The sequence below is a fragment of the Rosa chinensis genome, chromosome 7, assembly GCF_002994745.2.
Source record: "Rosa chinensis cultivar Old Blush chromosome 7, RchiOBHm-V2, whole genome shotgun sequence".
NCBI classification, from domain to species: domain Eukaryota; kingdom Viridiplantae; phylum Streptophyta; class Magnoliopsida; order Rosales; family Rosaceae; genus Rosa; species Rosa chinensis.
Genome location: NC_037094.1, coordinates 5992625 through 6011897, shown reverse-complemented (window position 1 = coordinate 6011897; position 19273 = coordinate 5992625). Strand labels below are relative to the sequence as shown.

At 40.3% G+C, this 19273-nt stretch overlaps 1 protein-coding gene and 1 long non-coding RNA gene across 4 annotated transcripts; both read right to left on the bottom strand.

Annotated features, from left to right (window-relative positions):
* Window positions 1–138: 138 nt before the first annotated feature.
* On the bottom strand, window positions 139–2615 carry LOC112179359. Of its 3 annotated transcripts, XR_005803729.1 has the most exons (3): window positions 1582–2615; window positions 1365–1448; window positions 139–1186 (listed from the first exon to the last, which is right to left on the bottom strand). It is a non-coding gene; the product is annotated as an uncharacterized LOC112179359 (long non-coding RNA). The 3 variants fall into 3 exon arrangements; XR_005803727.1 differs by having other exon boundaries at window positions 139–1448; XR_005803728.1 differs by having other exon boundaries at window positions 139–1443.
* A 5543-nt stretch (window positions 2616–8158) lies between these two features.
* On the bottom strand, window positions 8159–18676 carry LOC121050588 (LEAF RUST 10 DISEASE-RESISTANCE LOCUS RECEPTOR-LIKE PROTEIN KINASE-like 2.8). Its single transcript, XM_040511262.1, has 4 exons — window positions 17902–18676; window positions 16162–16203; window positions 15681–15998; window positions 8159–8709 (listed from the first exon to the last, which is right to left on the bottom strand). The coding sequence occupies exons 1-4, from the start codon at window positions 18659–18661 to the stop codon at window positions 8222–8224; spliced, it is 1608 nt and encodes a 535-aa protein (XP_040367196.1). The 5' UTR covers window positions 18662–18676; the 3' UTR covers window positions 8159–8221.
* Between the last annotated feature and the right edge of the window lie 597 nt (window positions 18677–19273).

Genomic DNA, 19273 nt, shown 5'->3' with positions numbered 1-19273 from the left:
CCTGCTATTAAAATGAAGGCTGATAGAAAATCTTTCTTGCTTTTCAACGAGAGGATCATATCCATGTGAGTTCATCAGTACGAGTAAACACTCAGAACTCACAATTAGCAAAAAAAAAAAAATAGATAACAGCATTCATAACAAAAAATTTCTTATAATGACATAAAAGGCAGACAACCAGAGCAGAAACTGCAAAACAGACTACGTTGCCTGATTGCCATGTCATGATTTTTATAATTGATTTTTTCTAACAGACTGCAAAACTCTATAAAATGCAGATGGCTGTCACGTTGTACTAGGTTCTACTAGTTGGAGATCCCGCGCTTTGCTGCGGGTAGTATAATTGCACTCACGTTGTATAACTATCCTCTAATGGTTTCAACTCCACATTCTTAGCAGGTTTCAACTCCATATCTTTTGCTGGTTCCCATTTCACCACCTTAGCTGGTTCCAACTCCGCGTCTATGGCTGGTTCCTTATTCACAGCAGTTGTTGGTTTTCACTCCACATCCTTTTTAAGTTACTGCTTGCACGTCCTCACAAAGGGTCACCTAATTAGCTAAGACAAAGTAAGAAGCAGTAGAAGGGAATAAGAATAGATACCAGTTGAATATGTAGCAAGTAATGATAAGTTTGCAGATAAATAGAGAGAAAAAAAAAAGTTCTTGAGATAACCATATTAGAAACTTAAACAAAGTTCAGGTTATGAAGAGCTCTCTAACAAAACCTAAACTAAAGGCTAATCATTCAAGGAAAATTCAATGCCCATAACAAGGGAGCTGTATGTTCAAGTTCCATGAGTAGTAACTGAACTAAAAGTTTCAAGTGTATCCAGCAGGAATCAAACCATAGTAGTCATACAGCTAGAACTGACTCTTCCAAATAATATAAGGAATCAACAGTGCATGTCATGTGTATAATGTAAGGAAGGGGAGAATCATCAAGGTGGTTCAAATGTATGTTAAAAAACAACAAAAACAATGTGTTGCCCAAATATGTGATGATCACCAGCAATAAAATCTCAGCCATTTATTCATTCAACTATAAGCAACAAAATCTCCTGATTTCAATTATACAAACACTACCTGCAAATCCACAGTCAAACTCAAATATTTCTCCTTTGTTTAATGACCGCTCCAGTCTCACTTTAAAATTTTCCAACGCATTAAATTTAGAATGTAGATGCCTGAGCATGGTAGTATATGCAGGGAACACAAATTGGAAAGTTCATACGAAAGCAACATTTAAACTACAATACGCATGGCAATGAAACAAAAAACATAACTGATTTCCAGGAGCTGTTTCAAACTGGAAAAGCTTCACCAATATCTGTTATATTAGAGACATAGAGAGAGTAGCCATACATCCAATGCTCTTATTTACAATTGGTGTGGTCTTGAGTTCCTTACACCTGCATCAAAGTAGATGGCCTCCATGCCATATCTGTGCTGTACATAAAACATCAAGGCAATAAAGTCAAAAATAGAGACAATAGAAGCCCATAAACCAATGACAATATGAGTTACTGACGCATAGAAACAGAAACACAATTAACCACATATAAACCAGAGTAGAACTTACTCAAAAAATTAAGTGTCTAGGGTGAAGCTGAGCTGTTTGCCAAAATTTGGTACCAGACCACTTTGCATAGCTTCTTCCAATGCCAACTAATCCTACATCATGCTCATTCAAGTTTTGCCAATAAAATTTCACAATCATACCATAAAAAATAGAAGCATCTCTCAATGGAGAGAAATGGATACATACTTCATTAGACGTCAAAACCATTAGCAATCTCTTCACACCGAAAAGTAGCAACATAACCTGACTAAATTATAGATAATGCATGTACATATTGCATGCGTATGAGAAGTCAAAACCGTGAACTATATTCCGATAGGAAACAAAACTGGAAAGGAAACTAACAATCCTTGTGAGCAGGACGATCCAGGTCTTTGTTTCTCTTTGATTACTTTCCAAATCTGCTGTGCACTAATTGAAATCTGGAGGCAGGGATAACACCCCCGTCTATCACCAGCAAGCCTCCTCGAGAAATAAAATGGAAAAAACGATGCCGCAGTTCAGCAACCAGGAAAGGCTATATTAAGTAAAAACCACTGTAACCCTTTAGGATGAAATTCACTCGAGAATATAGGAAATGCTTCCCCTGTTGTGATGAGCTTTAATAATATCCATGTATTTAAATATACAGGTACACTCCATGAATCGAAACCAACAAAAGAAAGTGTGAATCTGAGACGTAATGAATTGCGACTGATCATTCTCGGGGAACTCTTTCTGGAGAACCGGATCGAACATATTGGCGTCACTGGATCCAGAAGAGCTCACCGTTTCCTTATCAAATTCGCAGAAGATAAGACCCTCGCGTAAATCAAAAGCGTTCAAATCCAATAACAGAATATGAATCCAAACCTTATCCCTAAGACAATCAATCTCGATCTCTCTCTCTCTCTTAAAACTCTCACCTAATTTAGGAACCAAATTAGCTCTTGCCCAAACCAATTTTAGCGACCAAATTAGGGAAGAGTTTGAGAGGGTCTCAGAATTGAACAGTGAATTCTCTTTTTTGGGGAGGCAGAAGAGAGGAGAGCGAGAGAGAGGGAAACAAAAGAAGGGGGCGGCAGCTGTCCGTGGGGTTTTATACCTATAGTCAATGGCAAGGCGTAAATTTGAACAAAACGGGGTAAAATTCGTAATTTCATAACCAGCTGGGCTCAAGCCGCCACTGTTCCTAAGCTACAGTACCAAAATCCTCAATTATACAGTAGCAAAATCTTCAATTAGTATATATCTAGCAACGGTGCATGTGCTTTGCTGTGGATGTGAATTGCAACTATGAAATGTAATTTAGGCAACTTCGTCTCTGAAGGCTTCCCTTTACTCCATAGTGCCTTTTCCTACTTCCTCTTGTTCATCACCTTCAATTGTAAGTATAGAACTAAAAACTGAAAAAGGACAGAGAATGTAAACGACAAAATAGTACAATATCATTTCTCCACATCATCTAAAACAATAGGCTATCTTAGTTTAATGTAAACTTGGTTACACCTGCTGCTGGAGCATTTTCCAAAAAATAGTTGTTCTAGTTGCTCCGGGTGTATATATACAAAATTAAGGTGTTAGCCTATCAAAAGTTGGCCATGGAGTCTCTCCAAAAACATTGCTTGCTGCAGTTCTATCTATACAAAAAGTGGTGCAAGAATTGCAATGACATGCTGCTTCAGTCGTTTTTCTGCTTGCTGAGTTATGCAGCACAAATAGTAATTCAACAAGGAATAAAATTTAGAAAAGGAGACTGAAACAGTAAGCACCGACCAGGATCACAATGCTTATAAAATTTCTTCAAAATCTGCAAACAAAAATCGAGAGCAAGGAAAATTCATACTCAATTTCCAGAAATTTACAAAGAGCAGGAAATTGATGGGAAATGTTGGGAGAGAAATACCGGTTGTGAGGGCCTAACCAAACCTCCTCGATCCACTCTGTGGACAGAAGCTCTTCTCCTGACAATCTTTGGGGTGTTAGGACCATACCATTCTAAATAAATTGTTTAACTTCATAATCTTTTACGTTGGAGGCAACAAGCTTTATCTCCTACAAGGTGTAATGCACCCCTAGCGATACCCTGATAAAACAGAAGGCAGGTTAGTGTGAGACAACTTACAGAAGAGGCCTTCCTATATATTTGAGCTGAGTTTCTACATTCACTATAAGGGTATTCATAAGTCACAATCTCCACATTACTGGGTTGGTTGCTTGTGCTATTTCTCAATGATCGTGCTATCATGTAGTTAGTGAATATAAATTTCTTTGGTTGTTTGTGTTATTTCTCAATGATCTGAAGTTCAGAACATATAAGAACACTTTGCATCCAACACCAAATTGCTCACCTATTAATAGTGACTACCAGCAACAGAAATGGGTAGTTGCACCAGCTATTGTGATATTTGAACGCATAGGCAGCTGTAGAGATACAAAAGGAAATCACAAAGATGTATTACTGGTTTTAGCACCGTATACAATAAAAAAAAATTCAAAAAGAACAAAAAAAAAAGGGTCCTTGCCCAAAAGCACCAAAATGAGCAAAACTTTTCCCACTTACCCCAGCAACAGTTTTTCATTCCCACTAACCCAATTTTAAGGAAAATGACTATTTTGCCCATAACTTAATTAAAGAATTACAAGCTTCTCTCCCTCCCTCTCCCTCCGGTATCCACCTCCAGCACGACATCACTCTATCTCTCTCTCTCTCCCCTCCTCCGATCTCTCTCTCCCTCTCTCTCTACCCCCCAAATCAAATGAGACGAACTCCGTCGTACGGACGCCACCGCAACTCCAGCTCCGATGCTCGGAGCAAGCCTGACCGCTACCCCTACTCGCCTACCCCCTCATCCTACTCCGACGCATCCATTGCACGCAAGTCCACCTCAGGCCAGAGCGCAGTCCCAGTCGCAGCTCTCTCTCTCTCCAGTGCGACCCCGTCGCAGTTCCTTCTCCGATCACTCTCTCTCTCTCTCTCTCTCTCGGTACTTGTTCACGTCGACGTCAGAGATCTGGTAGGTTCGAGGCGACCGGAGTCAAGGAGCGACGATGAAGCTGCATGAAGACAACCTGATACGCGATCTCGGAGTCACAAATCCGAGGCACCGGCGCAGGCTTTTGACTTGGGTGCCCAGTCGAAACTCGAGCTCTCCTCCAAAAACCTCCAGATCTGGATCTTCTGTTGACTCTTTGTCGGAGACGAAGACCGTATCCCTCTGCAATTTTCTTTTTCCGTCTGAGATCGACCGCTCTTCTTCCTTTTTTCCTTTTTTTTTTTTGGACAACAATTTTTTTTTTTAATAGATAACATTGGGCAGGAGGCCTATAATCAAAGAAAAAAGAAAAAAAAATGTTTTATTTGGGGGCAATAGACGTCTATTGGAGGGCAATAGACGTTTTGAATTGATGTAATCTCTGCGTTTTTTTTCTTTAATGGAAGTTTTATTTGTTTAATGTAGAAAAATTAGTTTTCATTCCGGCGATCGAAAGTTGTATTGGGGGGCAATAGACGTCTATTGAGGGGCAATACAGGTGTATTGGGGGACAATAGACGTCACGCCTATTGGGGGGCAATACATGGCTGATAGTCGTCTATTGGGGGGCAGTAGACGTCTATTGGGGGGCAATACATGGCTGATAGTCGTCTATTGGGGGGCAATACATGGCTGATAATCGTCTATTGGGGGGCAATAGACGTCTATTAGGGGGCAATAGACGTCTATTGGGGGAAAAAAAACTTTCCGGTGGGTGGTAGCCGGTGATCGGAATCCGGCGGCCGGTGACCGGATTCCGGCGAAAATTGGCCGGATTCCGGCGACCGCTCACCGGATTCCGGCTAAGTTGGCCGGAATCCGGCGGCCGGGAATCCGGCGGCCGGTGACCGGAATCCGGCTGCCGGTGATCGGACTCCGGCGAAGTCCCCTATGGTTTCTCTCTCTTCCATTCTCTCTCTCTAAGTAACAAAGGTGAGGGTAAAATGGTATTAAAAAAATAATAAAAACAAAAAAAAATCTTAATGGGGTATTAGGGAATACCTCCTTAGAGTGTTTTGGGTAAGAAGGAATTAAAAAAACTTAGTGGGGTAAGTGGGAAAAAAATCTCTAAAAATGGTGTAAATGGACAAAATCCCAAAAAAAAAAAAGAACTACAGGTTGACAATATATAAACATCCACCAAAACTAACAGTAAGTCACCTGAAGGCAAGTAATATCACACAAAGGAAAACGTTTAGCTTGAATATTATAATTTATCCTCTAGTTCTATTCAAAAAACTCGATGTTTACTTGCTAAATTGCTAACACAACTAAGAAATAAGGGTATTATGTATATGGTTATGCTTGAAGTGCAGAAAACTTTGTAGCTTGAAGGCTTCACTATCCATCATGAATTAGTGGCTTACCTATTCAAGATGATTCATGTGATGCAGCCAAGTCCGAAAACAATTATTTGTCCTTATCTGTCACAATTACAATAAATACGAGATATGGTTACAATTAGTGTTAATAGCCCATCAACATTTTTTTGTATAAATGGTCACTTTGGTTAGTGAATACCTGACTTTCTAAGACAACATCGACCCCATTCTTAGCACGTTGCAGTTTCTGTACATTGGTATTAAGTGCAGATCCTGCATCTCCTTCTTTGTAGGCGGTTATCAAGTAGGTGGGCATTTCTATTACTTGCTGCAACAATCATCAAATCTCATTAGTGGATTATTAGTAGTGACGGTTCCTGTAAAAGAAGGCACTTTTAAACTCACATGGTGGTGACACTACAATATCATCCATGACTGGTATCAAAGAAACCTTTTACTCAGCTTTCACAATGAATTACTGCAAACAAATAGAGCTTGTTTGATAATTAAATGAGGCAAAAATGGAGGGGTAGAAAATAGCATGTTGAAACAGTATCCATAACACGACCACATGAAAGAATGGAACTGAAAATTTGTGCTCTCAAGTAAGACGGTTAGAAAGATAAGCTACAAAAACTGGAAGGGACAGATACATAAGCTGTAATGTGCAGTAATACACTCTACTGACTCTAGTGTACCTTAACAACATGGGATTTTTGTTGGATTGAAGAAAAGAGAAGTATATAATCCCATTTCATATTTGTGCAAAAATCTACAATGTACAAACTTTTAGACGAATACATGAAGCTCAGATCTTTTCCAAAGAGGGAAAATTAAGAGGCAAAAGCTCCGGAGTACTGCTACTTCCCAGATACACATCTCCTAATCTCTGTAAAAATTTAATCTTCACTCTACCCTTTTCTAGTGAAAAAAAAAATGTGCATCTTCTTTCTATGCTTCTCACACCATCTCTCTCTCTCTGTTGCTCATGTTTAACTCTTTGGAAACACTCACGAAAAAGAATTAAGCCAATATCATTTTCACAGTCAACATAGAAGAGCAAACAGGATATAACAAAACAAATAGGATTAAGCCAATATAGAAGAGCAAACAGGGTATAACAAAACAAAAATTGATAAAAGTTTTTAAGTAAATTACCATCACTAAAGTTCAAATGCTATCCACAACTTCTGCTACTATTTTCTTTGGTTTTCAAGAACAGAGGAACTTTACTACTTCAAACCGAGAAAAAGAATACCACAGATGAAAAATAAGTAAGAAAACCTGGCTTGGAAATTCTAATATCAGTGGCATGGCTCTAGTTTGTAGGATCTCTGACATCATTTCATAATATCAGTGGCAAACTTAAATCCTACCACTAAAATATTACAATCAACCTGGTGACATGCATTGTCCGGTATGTCATCTTCAAGATTAACCAAGAGTCTATATGCTCACCTCTATCTGGAAGTAGAGTCCAAATCTAAGAAGAGCATATAAAAATAATAGAGAAAAAAAAAAATTTTAACTGCAGTCCACAACATTCGGACCTTTTTCTATTCTCTTCCTCTCACCTTTTTCAAATAATCAGAGATGGAACTTAAAATATTCATTCAAACATACCAGAAGCAAACAAAAGAAAAACTTGTTATTCAAAATGAGTAAATACTACAAAACATATTCATTCCAACTCACAAAGATAAATTTAATCACTTTAAGCCAGACTCAAACAGCAGATTAAGAAAGAAGAAGAATTTTATGTATAGCAATCAATCACTATAAACAATTACCTCTTCTCCTTGCACAACCCCTTCCAACAGGATCACTAAACTTCAATTCCACCGAGCAACCCAAACAAACCTACTCAGATCCCTCTTCTTCTTCTTCTTCTTCTTCTTCTGTCTAATCTACCCAAACTCCAACAATACCTGTCCTATCACAGTCTCTCTCTATCTCTATGCCTTTTCTCAAACAAATCCAGATCGATCACTCCTTTTTTTCCTTTCAGTCTCTCTCTCTCTCTACACCAAAACAAATAGAAGATCTCAGAAGCATCAATCGGAAAAAGAGCATCTTGCAATAGAAAGGCAAAGCCGCCATTTCACTGTTAAATGAACAGTAGCTAACTTCTGATATTGTGCAAGTAAATTACTTCACTTCTCGCATGAACAACAAAAAGTACAAGACGAGATAAGAGCTCTGACAAAATGATAAATGTATAAGGGAAAAGATTATTACTTAAATGCACTTTACATATCAAGGTAGTGAATAATCAAATATGCATCCAGTAACCTAGAGAAGATATCAACTTAATGTTGATAAGGTGGAAGATTCTGGTGGTGATCTCACAGGAGAAGATAGGACTGGCTTTGGTGGCATTTGCAAGGCTTCAATGCTTCCTTCCAACAGTTCAATCACTTTAGTGATGGACGGCCTATCAGATGGCCTTGTCTGTATGCACCACAATCCCACTAAGATCATCTTCCTCGCGATTTCCTTTTCCTCTTCGGTCTCTGCATTGAGCAACCCGAAATTGCTGCCCTGCTCAAGATGCTCATAAACCCAATTTGGAAAATAAATTTCACTGGTGCGGCTTACTAGAGCTTCAACATTCTTTCTTCCTCCGACCATCTCCAGAATCATCATTCCATAACTATAGACATCGGACTTAGCAGACACTCTTCCAAAGTTTCTGCAGTACACTTCTGGAGCTATATACCCTATTGTCCCTCTAGCATCCAACATTGAAATAATGCTCTCCTTCCTTGTACAAAGTTTAGAAAGACCAAAGTCAGAAATCTTTGGGAAAAAGTTTTCATCCAAAAGGATATTATGTGGTTTTATGTCAAAGTGCAGGATTCGTGTGTTGCACCCACGGTGCAAGTACTCCAGCCCTCGAGCTATCCCGATAGAAATTTGAAAGAGTCTTTCCAATTCCAAGTGTGGAGTAGTTTTCAAAGGATTACTGTCTGTATATATGAATTTCTCAAGTGATCCATTGGGCATGAACTCGTATATGAGCGCTTTTTTCTTACCTTCAAAGCAATATCCCAAAAGAGTAACAATATTAACATGGGAAGTTCTTTTTTTTTTTTTTTTTTTTTTTTTTTTTTTTTTTTTAAGGAGAAAGGGATTAGGCGATATTAGTTCCTCGGAGACAGACAATGCAGGGCACAAGTCCCACCCTCAAACCCGAAGGTGAAGGGTCTGCCCCACTCTGGGAACCCACCGCCCGTCCCCCAACTCAATTTATTAATAAAAAAGAAGAAAAATACATCGTTCAAGGGAGAAAACAAAATTAACAGCGAAATAGAAGAGAGGGAAACTTCCCCCTCATGAACAAATCTACAAGAAGAAAAAATCAGCCACATAAGTGAAAACTGGACACACGAACTATGCCAGAATTTTGGTTGCGCCTGCATGTAGATGCATATGAAGCTAACATTGCGCACGACCTCCTGGGGATGAAAGCCTCTGAGAAGGAGCGGGCAAGAAAGGCAGACGAACATAATCATCTCAGCAACCTGTGAAGCGATAATTTGGGAGTCCCAAAAAATCCGCCTGCAAGTACCTGTGAAGCTCTGCAGGAGGTCTAGGATACCAGGTAAATGAGTGTTTTGAAACACCTAAGTTTGCCATCTTATCTGCAGCTGCATTCCCTTCCCTAAAAATGTGAGTACTACGAAATTGCATTTGTTGAATGTTCTTCAAGCAGTTTTGCCATCTAACTCTCAAGTCCCATGGAGGAGAGAAAGAATCGGAGGAGAGAGATGCTAAAACACTAATAGAATCACTTTCCAACCACAGAGTAGTCCAACCTCTAGTGAAAGCAACTTCAATAGACACAATAACAGCATAAAGTTCAGCATAAAAGGAAGAATTGCAACCCAGAGGTTGGCAAAAACTCCCTAAATAGACCCCAGAAGCATCGCGAAAAACTCCTCCACAAGCTGCAGGACCAGGATTACCTTTCGCCAGACCATCAGTGTTAACTTTAACCCAAGGAGGGAGGGGGGGATGCCATAGGACACGTTGAATCTTGGGCGCTTTACGAGGCTTGGGGCACACCCCAAGGGAAGAAAGAAGTCGGGAATCCAGGACGCCTTTATAGTAACCAGGAACAAGAGAGCCAAATTGTCGAATCCATGCCATAATTGAACAACACAGTGTAGAAAAAATAGGGGAACGATTATCAAACCTGAGTCTATTTCGCGCCTTCCAAATTTCCATGAAAGTAAGCAAACCAGCTGCCAACCACAAATTATAAAGCTGAGGGGAAAAACTCTTGTGACAAAAGCCAACCCAAAAATCCAACAGAGAGTCATAAGCAGGAAATGAGGTTCCAAACTGAGTTGCCAGCCATCCCCAAAGATATTGGGAGAAAGGGCAGTGTAAAAATAAATGTAAAGCTGACTCTGCCGAACTGTTGCATAATTGGCAGATGGACACAATCGGAATCCCACCTCTTTTCAGCCGATCATCAGTGGGCAAGCGATCTAAGAGAATCCTCCAAGCCAAGAAAGAAAATCGTGGAGGAATGAAGGAATGCCAAATAGTAGAAGCCCAGTCTCTCAAAATAAACTGACGTCTAAGCAAGTTATAAGAATCAGTGAAGGATAACTCTCCAGAGGCTGTAGACTCCCAAATGAGCATATCAGGTTCAGTGTCTAAAGGGAGACAAATATCAGAAATTTTCCTGTACAGGTCAGGAAATGTATCTAGGAAGAAAGAGGGAAACTGCCAAGAATGATCAGAGATGAAATCAGCCACACGTAGATCACTGAATCCTGACCAATCGAAAAAACCCAACATTTCCAAAATTGGATCTTGAAGCCATTTATCTTTCCAAAATGACACTGAGCGACCATCTCCAATAATCCAACGACAATTGTGGGTGATATGAAGAGCAATAGAGCGGAAACCTGGCCAGATTGAGGATTTGCGGTAGCTCACTTTCGAACTAGATAATATTGGATAACGAGTTCGCATATAATCACCCCATTGGTTCAAAGAAGTGAAAGAGTTCCATGCAAACCTTAAAACAGCTGCCGAATTAAGAGTTGCCAGGTCACGAATACCAACCCCGCCCTCTTTTTTCGGAGCACAAAATTGAGTCCAAGTAACAGTGACAATTTTCCGAGTCTCAATATTTCCAGACCATATAAAATTACGCGCCCATGTAGATAACTTCTTCACAAGGTATGTAGGCCATTGATACACTGAAAAACTATGAAGAAGCATACTTTGAAAAACAGATTGCACAAGTTGAGTGCGCCCAGCCATAGAAAGAAGCCTCCCCTGCCAACCCATTAACCTTGACTTAGCTCTATCGGCAATAACTTGGAGATGGCAGCTGCGCGGTTTTCCACAAAAAATAGGAACTCCCAGATAAATAAAAGGGAGGCGCCCTGCATGAAAACCCAATATACGTTGAACTGTACCTTTCCTGTGACGAGACCTAGCTCCAAGATAGAAAGTACTTTTCTCCGCATTAATGAATTGCCCTGAAGCTGCACTATAACGGTCAAAAAACCCACGCAGCCGTTTAAGAGAGTTTTTGTCGCCACGACAAAACACCATGAGGTCATCTGCATATAACACATGAGACGGTGCAGTGCATTTCCTGGGAAAAGATATTGGCTTCAATTGACGGGTTTGGAGAAGTAAGTGAAGGCCCCGGCTAAGAGCCTCCTCAGCAAGACAGAATAAAAGTGGAGAAAGGGGATCTCCTTGTCTAACACCACGAGAACACGTAAAGAAACCTTGAGGAGAGCCATTGATTAAAAGAGATAGTCTTGCTGAGTGAAGAATAGAGCTGACCCAACTAGTGAAAGTGGGAGAGAACCCAAAATTACTTAAAACTCGGAGCAGAAAATCCCAATTTAGAGTGTCAAACGCCTTTGCTATATCCACTTTGATTCCCACATTTCCACCATAAGCCTTTCGGTCCAATAAGTTAAAGCATTCCGAAACCATACCAATACAATGATTAATTCTCCTACCAGGCAGAAAAGCTGATTGCTGAGGAGAAATTATACGTGTAGCAATAGACCCCAAGCGAGAAGCCAAAATCTTAGGAATAATCTTGAAGAGAAAATTGGCTAAGGCAATTGGGCGAAACTGAGTAATAAGCTGAGCATTTGGGACTTTAGGAATGAGAACTAAAAAATTGCAATTCATGTTGGGGAGGATCCAGTTTTGAAGAAAAAATTGACGAACACATGCCACCACATCAGAACCAACAATATCCCAACAAGCTTGATAAAAAGACCCAGAAAAACCATCAGGCCCTGGAGCACTAGAACCATCCATAGAAAAAACTGCACTTCTAATTTCCTCTGATGTAGGAATTGCAGATAGCACCACATTTTCGTCGTCAGTCACAAGAGATGGAATAACTGAACAAACCTCATCCACATTTGTAGAAGGTGAGGAAATATCATAGAGATTCTGATAAAAAGCCACAGTATGTGCTGCAGTGTCTGAAGGGTCAGTAAGTATCCTCTCCCCCACACGGATAGAAGACATTTGACTTTTGGCTGCACGAACCTTGGCATAAGTATGGAAAAAAGATGTACTTCGATCCCCATCAGTAAACCACTTAACCCGAGCTCTATCTTTCCAATAAGTTTCTTGCATCCTCAGAGCATCTAAGACTGCAGACTTTGCAGCAATCTCATCCTCAAACCTTTGATCAGTCATGCCACGGGTCGCGATATCTTGTTGAATGTTGACTAAATTTTCACGAGCAGTAGCAACCTTTTGATGGACATTACCGAAAACCGCTTTGTTCCAATCACGCAAACAATGTTTCAAAGCCTTTAATTTATGCAAAGTAACAAACATTGGGCAGCCACAAAGTTGAAAGGAATTCCAACAATTAGACACTACTGCATGAAAATTTGGATGCTGCAACCACATAGACTGAAACCTGAAAGGCTTGGGACCACTTGGGGAGAGTTTTGAAGCAGAGAAAATCAGTGGAGAATGATCAGAAGCAACACGGGGAAGAGCAACACAACTAGTAAAAGGCCAAGCTTCAAACCAAGTGGTATCACAAAGACATCTGTCCAAACGAAGCTCAACATGTCCACGGGTGCTCCAACCATTTGACCAAGTAAAGAACAAACCGGAAGTATCAAGATGAACAAAATCACAAGTATCTGACATATTTTGAAAATCTGCACAGGAGAGGCGAGAAGGAGATGGGCCTCCTGATTTTTCGTGGGCTCCTAACACAGCGTTGAAGTCCCCAATAACCATCCAAGGGATAGACGTTTGAGGACGAAGAGCATTAAGATCTTGCCATAAATCCCTGCGTTTGATATAAGAGGTAGAAGCATATACAAAAGAAAGTTGACTGGGATCATTGTCAAAAGGAACCTGTATTGTAACCTGCTGTTCGGAGTTGGAAATAATCGTCGGATTAGGAATATGAGAACCCTTCAACAACCAAAGATTTGGAAGAGCCACTCCACAATCATTAGTTGCCACAAGATCCAAATTCAAAGAAGACCAAAAAACTGCTGAAATAGAGGTGAACTTAATCTTTGGCTCAGCAATGCAAACAAGATCAGGTTTGTGAATATGGCAAATATTAGAAAGCTCGGATTGGGAGTCCTTGTTTCCTATTCCCCTAATATTCCAATAAAGAACCTTCATTGATTGTACTTTTTATTCTTTCTTCTGTCCCTCTTTGGATAAGGAGTTTCACGATCAAGATCAGCTTGAGTAGCTTGTCGTCTTTGTTTTTTCTGTTGAGACTTAGAGATAACCGGTGTGAAACCATTTTCAGTATTTTCATTAACTCCTTGACCAGTAATTAATGCAACATCCTTGGCTAAAGTTGCAACATGTTCAAATCCCGGGGGAGCACCCGCAGGTAAATCAACCAGATCAATCAGATTTTCCTCTTCCACCATATCATGCCAACTCTGACCACTATGTGAAGAAAGGGGGTTGGTTGGCTGGGCACTGTATGTCTTTTGCTCCATATTGGAGTTCGCCTCTTCATCACACATTTCATTATCCCTGTCAACTTCATCATCTTCATCAGTAATGTGAACCGTAGGGTCCTCCAAAATAGTTCCAACAACTGGAGCAAGTTCATTAGGAATAATGTCAACCACTGCTTCAGTTTCCTTGCTTGCAAGGATGGCAAACTTATTCTTATTGATCAGAGGAGACATGTTGCCTTTACAACTTTCAAGCTTCCTGTTGACTATGGGTTCATTAATGACCAGATCAGCAATACAATCCAGTTCCTGGTCAACGGCCTCAGTGAGAACATCTTCTACAAATTTAGTAATCTGATCATTGTTTGCAACCTCAGGGGTAGTGTCCAAATTTTGCTCAGAAACCTTGTTTACAGCCATCTTGGGACGATACTCTTGACGCCCAATGTGAGAAGTTTTTTTAACAACCTTATGTTCTTGAGCATTTTGCTCATTGTTAGAGCTCTTCAAGAACCTGCATTGATCAACCATGTGGCCAACCTTCCCACAATGAGTACACACATTCTCATAGACTACTTCAATCGGAAAACAATGAGTTTCCCGCTCCACCATCAAAGAAGGTGGTAAGTCACCTGCAAGATCCACATCAATCAAGACTCGAGCAAAATACCCAAATTGCCTTTCCCTTGTGGCATTATCAATTTGCAATGGAGTTCCGACACCCCGAGCGATTTCCATAAGATGTTGTTGGTGCCAATAATCTTGACTCAACCCATAAAACCTAACCCAAATTTGGGCATGGGTTTGAGGAAAGGTATCTCCTGGTACAAAGTCCGGTTTCCACTGGGTTAGGCGAAAAATTCCATCAGGAAGAGTACAAGTACCTCCACTCCATACCCTACGGAGATCCTCTTCAGTGGCAAAATGAATGTCAAAATAGCCTTTACCGAGAGGTACAAGACGCCATGGCTTTGAGGGCTGCCAGAGAGCAGCAAGCAACCCTTTTAGGGCATCAGCCTTAAGAGGTTTAGAACCCTTACGAAGAAGAAGTCGACCAATAAGATTGGTTTTGAATTGCTTTAATTGCTCTTGATATAAAGATTCATTGATCTTGACATAAATTTTATCCCCACGAACAACCGGAGCTGGAAGTTGGCTGAGAGATATAGCAGCCTCTGTTGAGTTAGCGAGGATGGATGCAAAAGTGCGTGATTTTGGGGCTGTTGGAGGAGGCGCAGAGGCCGTGTCCAGGCCTCCCAAGAATGCCCAGGGGCAAACAGCCATCTGAAGCTTGAATACTCAAATATATAGTTTTCTCAATGCTTCCATCAGTACTGATGTCATTCGTTGCAATTGCATAGAACACGAAAAACATCCAAGAAAAATAAATTTCATCCGGTCACCATCTACACTAGCCTATGCGCACGCCGGGAATGCAACTAGAGTTCTTGTGAACATCAAATAATAGAATACGAAATTGAATCAAGAATTTCTGAAAACTGACCTGACTGTGGTAAGCTTTGTTCTGCCCGATTCTCGTTCCATTTCATCGAAGCCCGCAGACCATCACCGATGCAAGGAGAGTTTCCTTGCGTGATTCATGTTGTCCTGATAGCCCATTCGCTCAGTTCAATGGCTTTGCTGCGTCGGAGGAGAAGCCTCCACGTAAAGGAGATGTCGCCGTTGAAGGAAGGGCCGTATGAGAAGTTCCGTCTGTTGGTGCTCGTCACCGGCGTACAAGAGGTCGGATTGATGTAGGCGAGTTGACTCACTCTGATAGATGCGGGAATGGAGAGGTCTTTGTTAATGGGAAGTTCTACTAATGCTTGCAACCTCATTAACAAAGACCTCTCCATTCCCTTTGGATGCTTTCAGAACCTTCACAGCCACACGACAACCATTCAATAGCTTACCTTCGTACACGTCACCATAACCGCCTTGACCTATTTTATCTTTAAATGAGTTGGTCATTTTCGTTACATCCGAAAATTTGTATCTTTTTACTGCTAGAGGTCCAATGTTCTGAGTCAAGGCCTCGGCATCTTCATTGTCATTTTCCCTAATCAGTGAAATCCCACGGAAGAGAATAACAAACACTAGGATACCAGTTCCTGCAATAGTAGCAACTGGCAGCAGAAAAATGAAATGTTTCAGGCATTAATGGTGATTAGTACATTGAACAATTTCATGCATTCTCAAGAAAGAAAGAAGTTGGAAACTCGCAATTGATAATTAGATGAGCTTGTAAAATAATAAACAGCTGAAGTAAAAGGGGATTGCTGATATTACCTACGCCTATGACAACCTTCAATCTCCAGTTGAACCTAGTGCCTGCAACAGTTAGCAATCAAAGAAGCAGCATTCTTAAAATATATAGGTACACAAACCTTAAATAAAGTACTGACTATAAGCCTTGAAGATATCCACTCTCATCTATACTAAGTAACTAGAAAAAAGATAGCTGTCTAAACAAAATACTTCAACATAGAAAATGAGGAATTTTTACTATTATTTCTACAAATTTCAAGAACTACAATAAGTGAAAAATGTTACTAGAGAAACATCATCGATCATCACAGATATTGAGATAATCGCTGCAAGAAGAGACAAATTTTTTTGTTACTGAATACACAGCGACCGCCATTTGTCTCAGAGTTGCTGCAATTGATCCACAGAATGTTTGTTATTGATTAGTTTGTTATTGATTAGAAAGCCAAATAGGGTAGCAGATATGTGGACCATTTCAACATGTTTAAGACTTGCGTGATTTTGCAGTTTGAGTACAGGAAAGGCTTGATTGGCTACAGTTGTGAAGATGATTGTTTCACCACACATGGAAAGGTATTATTTTCAATTTCAAGTAGCTTTGGATTGAGGTGGATGTTCAAGAGACAGATGGAAAAACTGAGAAGTGTGAAAAATTCATGCCAGGTCTAACAAATGCCTGAACTTTTTGGCCAGACAAGACCTTGAGGCTCATACACTCAAAATTGTGTTTTCTCATCATGGCTCATAGTGAGGTTAATTGAAAGGGAGTCATACAGATGAAATGGGATATATTGTACATACAGACCAAATTGGATGAAAACTTGAAAATAGAATCTTCTAAACTGAAGATATTTTGAAAAGTTATAAGGAATTAGGAATTAACGCACAAGGTTGATCCCTGCAAAGACAGATAAAATAATCCGTTCAAGAAGTTGAATTGGACCCGCTCGTGCCATTTGAGTTCATGCAAGACCTACAGAGCTCCCAATTTGCTGCATACTCAACCCGAAACCCCCTGTTTCAAAACTCCCCCTACTTCTTTTGTTGCATTCTCAGTCATAATAGCATTGACGTCCCACAAAGTCGGGACTGGGATGCTAGTAATACACCTGGTCTGACTCGGAACAGGAACACTCTATAGTGACTCGTCCACATAGTATACAGGAAGGGTAGGATATATTTGTGAGCTTAGTCAGCTTACCACAGCTGTAAGGTGGGTTGCACCCTGTGAATTGGGCATGGTCCGGGTGGAAAATGAAGAAGTAGAAGATCAACAAGATAGGTGGCCTTAGGAAGAGATGATTAGGCTTAAGCACAGCCATTGGTAGAATTAGCTCATGCATGCCGAAAATGATTGTGGGAGATATAAGTTTCATGAGTGCATCAATGTTGTAATAAAAAACCTAAAACAGTAATAAAAAATTAAATTAACTAAAATCTAAATCGCAAGTACTTGAAATCGCATTCGTAGAATTATATATTTCACTCTCCAAACTAAACGTAAAAAGAGTCTACAAATGCATTTTTAGCTCATTAGTTTGGAAATGCATTCGGCTCTAAAGCCCGCGTAAGTGTAACTCAAACGTAGGGCAAAGGAAAAGTCAACTAAAACCTAAACCTATACAGACATTGGACCTAAAGCCATCCAGCCCAATGAACATACCCAAGCCCATCAATATGACCCAAACAGAAGGCACACCAAAACTGGGCCCAAGCAGATTACTTTAAAGGGATTAAGGAACAAAGGAGCATACGGCATACCTTTCTTCTCGCATAGGCCATCACTATATTTGCAGAAGCAGAGAAACTCATCAGCTTTAGTGGGGTTGTACCCACACAAACCACCACCACTCTCACACGAAGCGCACTCCTTCGCCGTGGTCCAGTTAAGCACAAACCCCTGGTTCATAAGTCCTCCAAAAGCACCAATCAACTTATCAATATAAAGCTTCTTACTCTTCATCACAGTCACCACCACATTCTCCTCACAACTTTCAGACCATTCAAACCCATCTGATTGCTCTCCCTCCGTGAAAACATAAGACATTTTGGTACCCCATATTCCCAAGCAGATTATGGGAGGCACAACAGGATCAGGAAAGGAAGTGCAGTTAAAGTAGAAGCTCAGGTTCACATCCAATGGGGAGTAATCCAATGGGAGCGTGCCTACACTAATACTGTGTCTTGCCCTAGGGCATTGTTGATCGAAGACGTCGATGTCAACAAGGGTGATGGTGGAATCAATAAAGTTTATGTCTTTCACATGGTAGGAGTCATTATTTGGGAGACTGAGTATTGGCTCTCCGGACTCTGAGCAATTGAGACCAAAACCAGGGTAACCACAATATTGACCGGCGGTGGAGTCTTCAATTTTCCAAAAAGGGTAGTGAAACTTCAGATCCTTACCGCAATTGTATATGGGGCAATTTGTTGAGGGTACAAAGTGGGCTTTGCTTCCATGAAAGTTGAATAACAAGAGTGAGAGAAGAGCTGCAAGGAGGTACAAACGAGCAGATGACATGGTTTCAGGAATATTAACTTGCAGTGGCTGTATAGTATATTCATTATTATTGGCTACTATGTATACACTAAACAGCCTTTAGTGTATACATAAAGAAGTACGAGTAGGACCAACTAATTAATTAAACAGAGTTCTTGGAAATTTCCTTGAGGAATTGAAGGAAATAAATAAAGAAATAACTTTTTCTTCGTGAAATTGTCGCAGAAAGACTATAAAGACTTCACAACAAAACCAAAAAAGACTATAAAGACTTTGACTGATCCTATATCAGGCCCGACGACCACCTTTATGTCAGCTTCAGTTGCCGTATCAGAAACGAGACGGTGGTTTAATCTTTACTTTGTAGGTTAGTACTATTTTTCCCTGAAGTTGCTTATATTCTCATCTCTGAGGAAGGAATGATAAATCGATTTGTGACTTGAATAAGAAACGAAACCAGAACTGAAATGGAGTGCAGATCCCAAGGATTTCACCTCTGAGTCAGAGAATAAGTCATAGTACATAGATTTTGACAGTTCTGGTTTGCTTGTGTGAGATATAGCTAGCTGCCTCTAAATCACAATTTAAGCATGTAATATTAATGTTTCTTTCTTCAAGCTTAAGCGGGAAAAT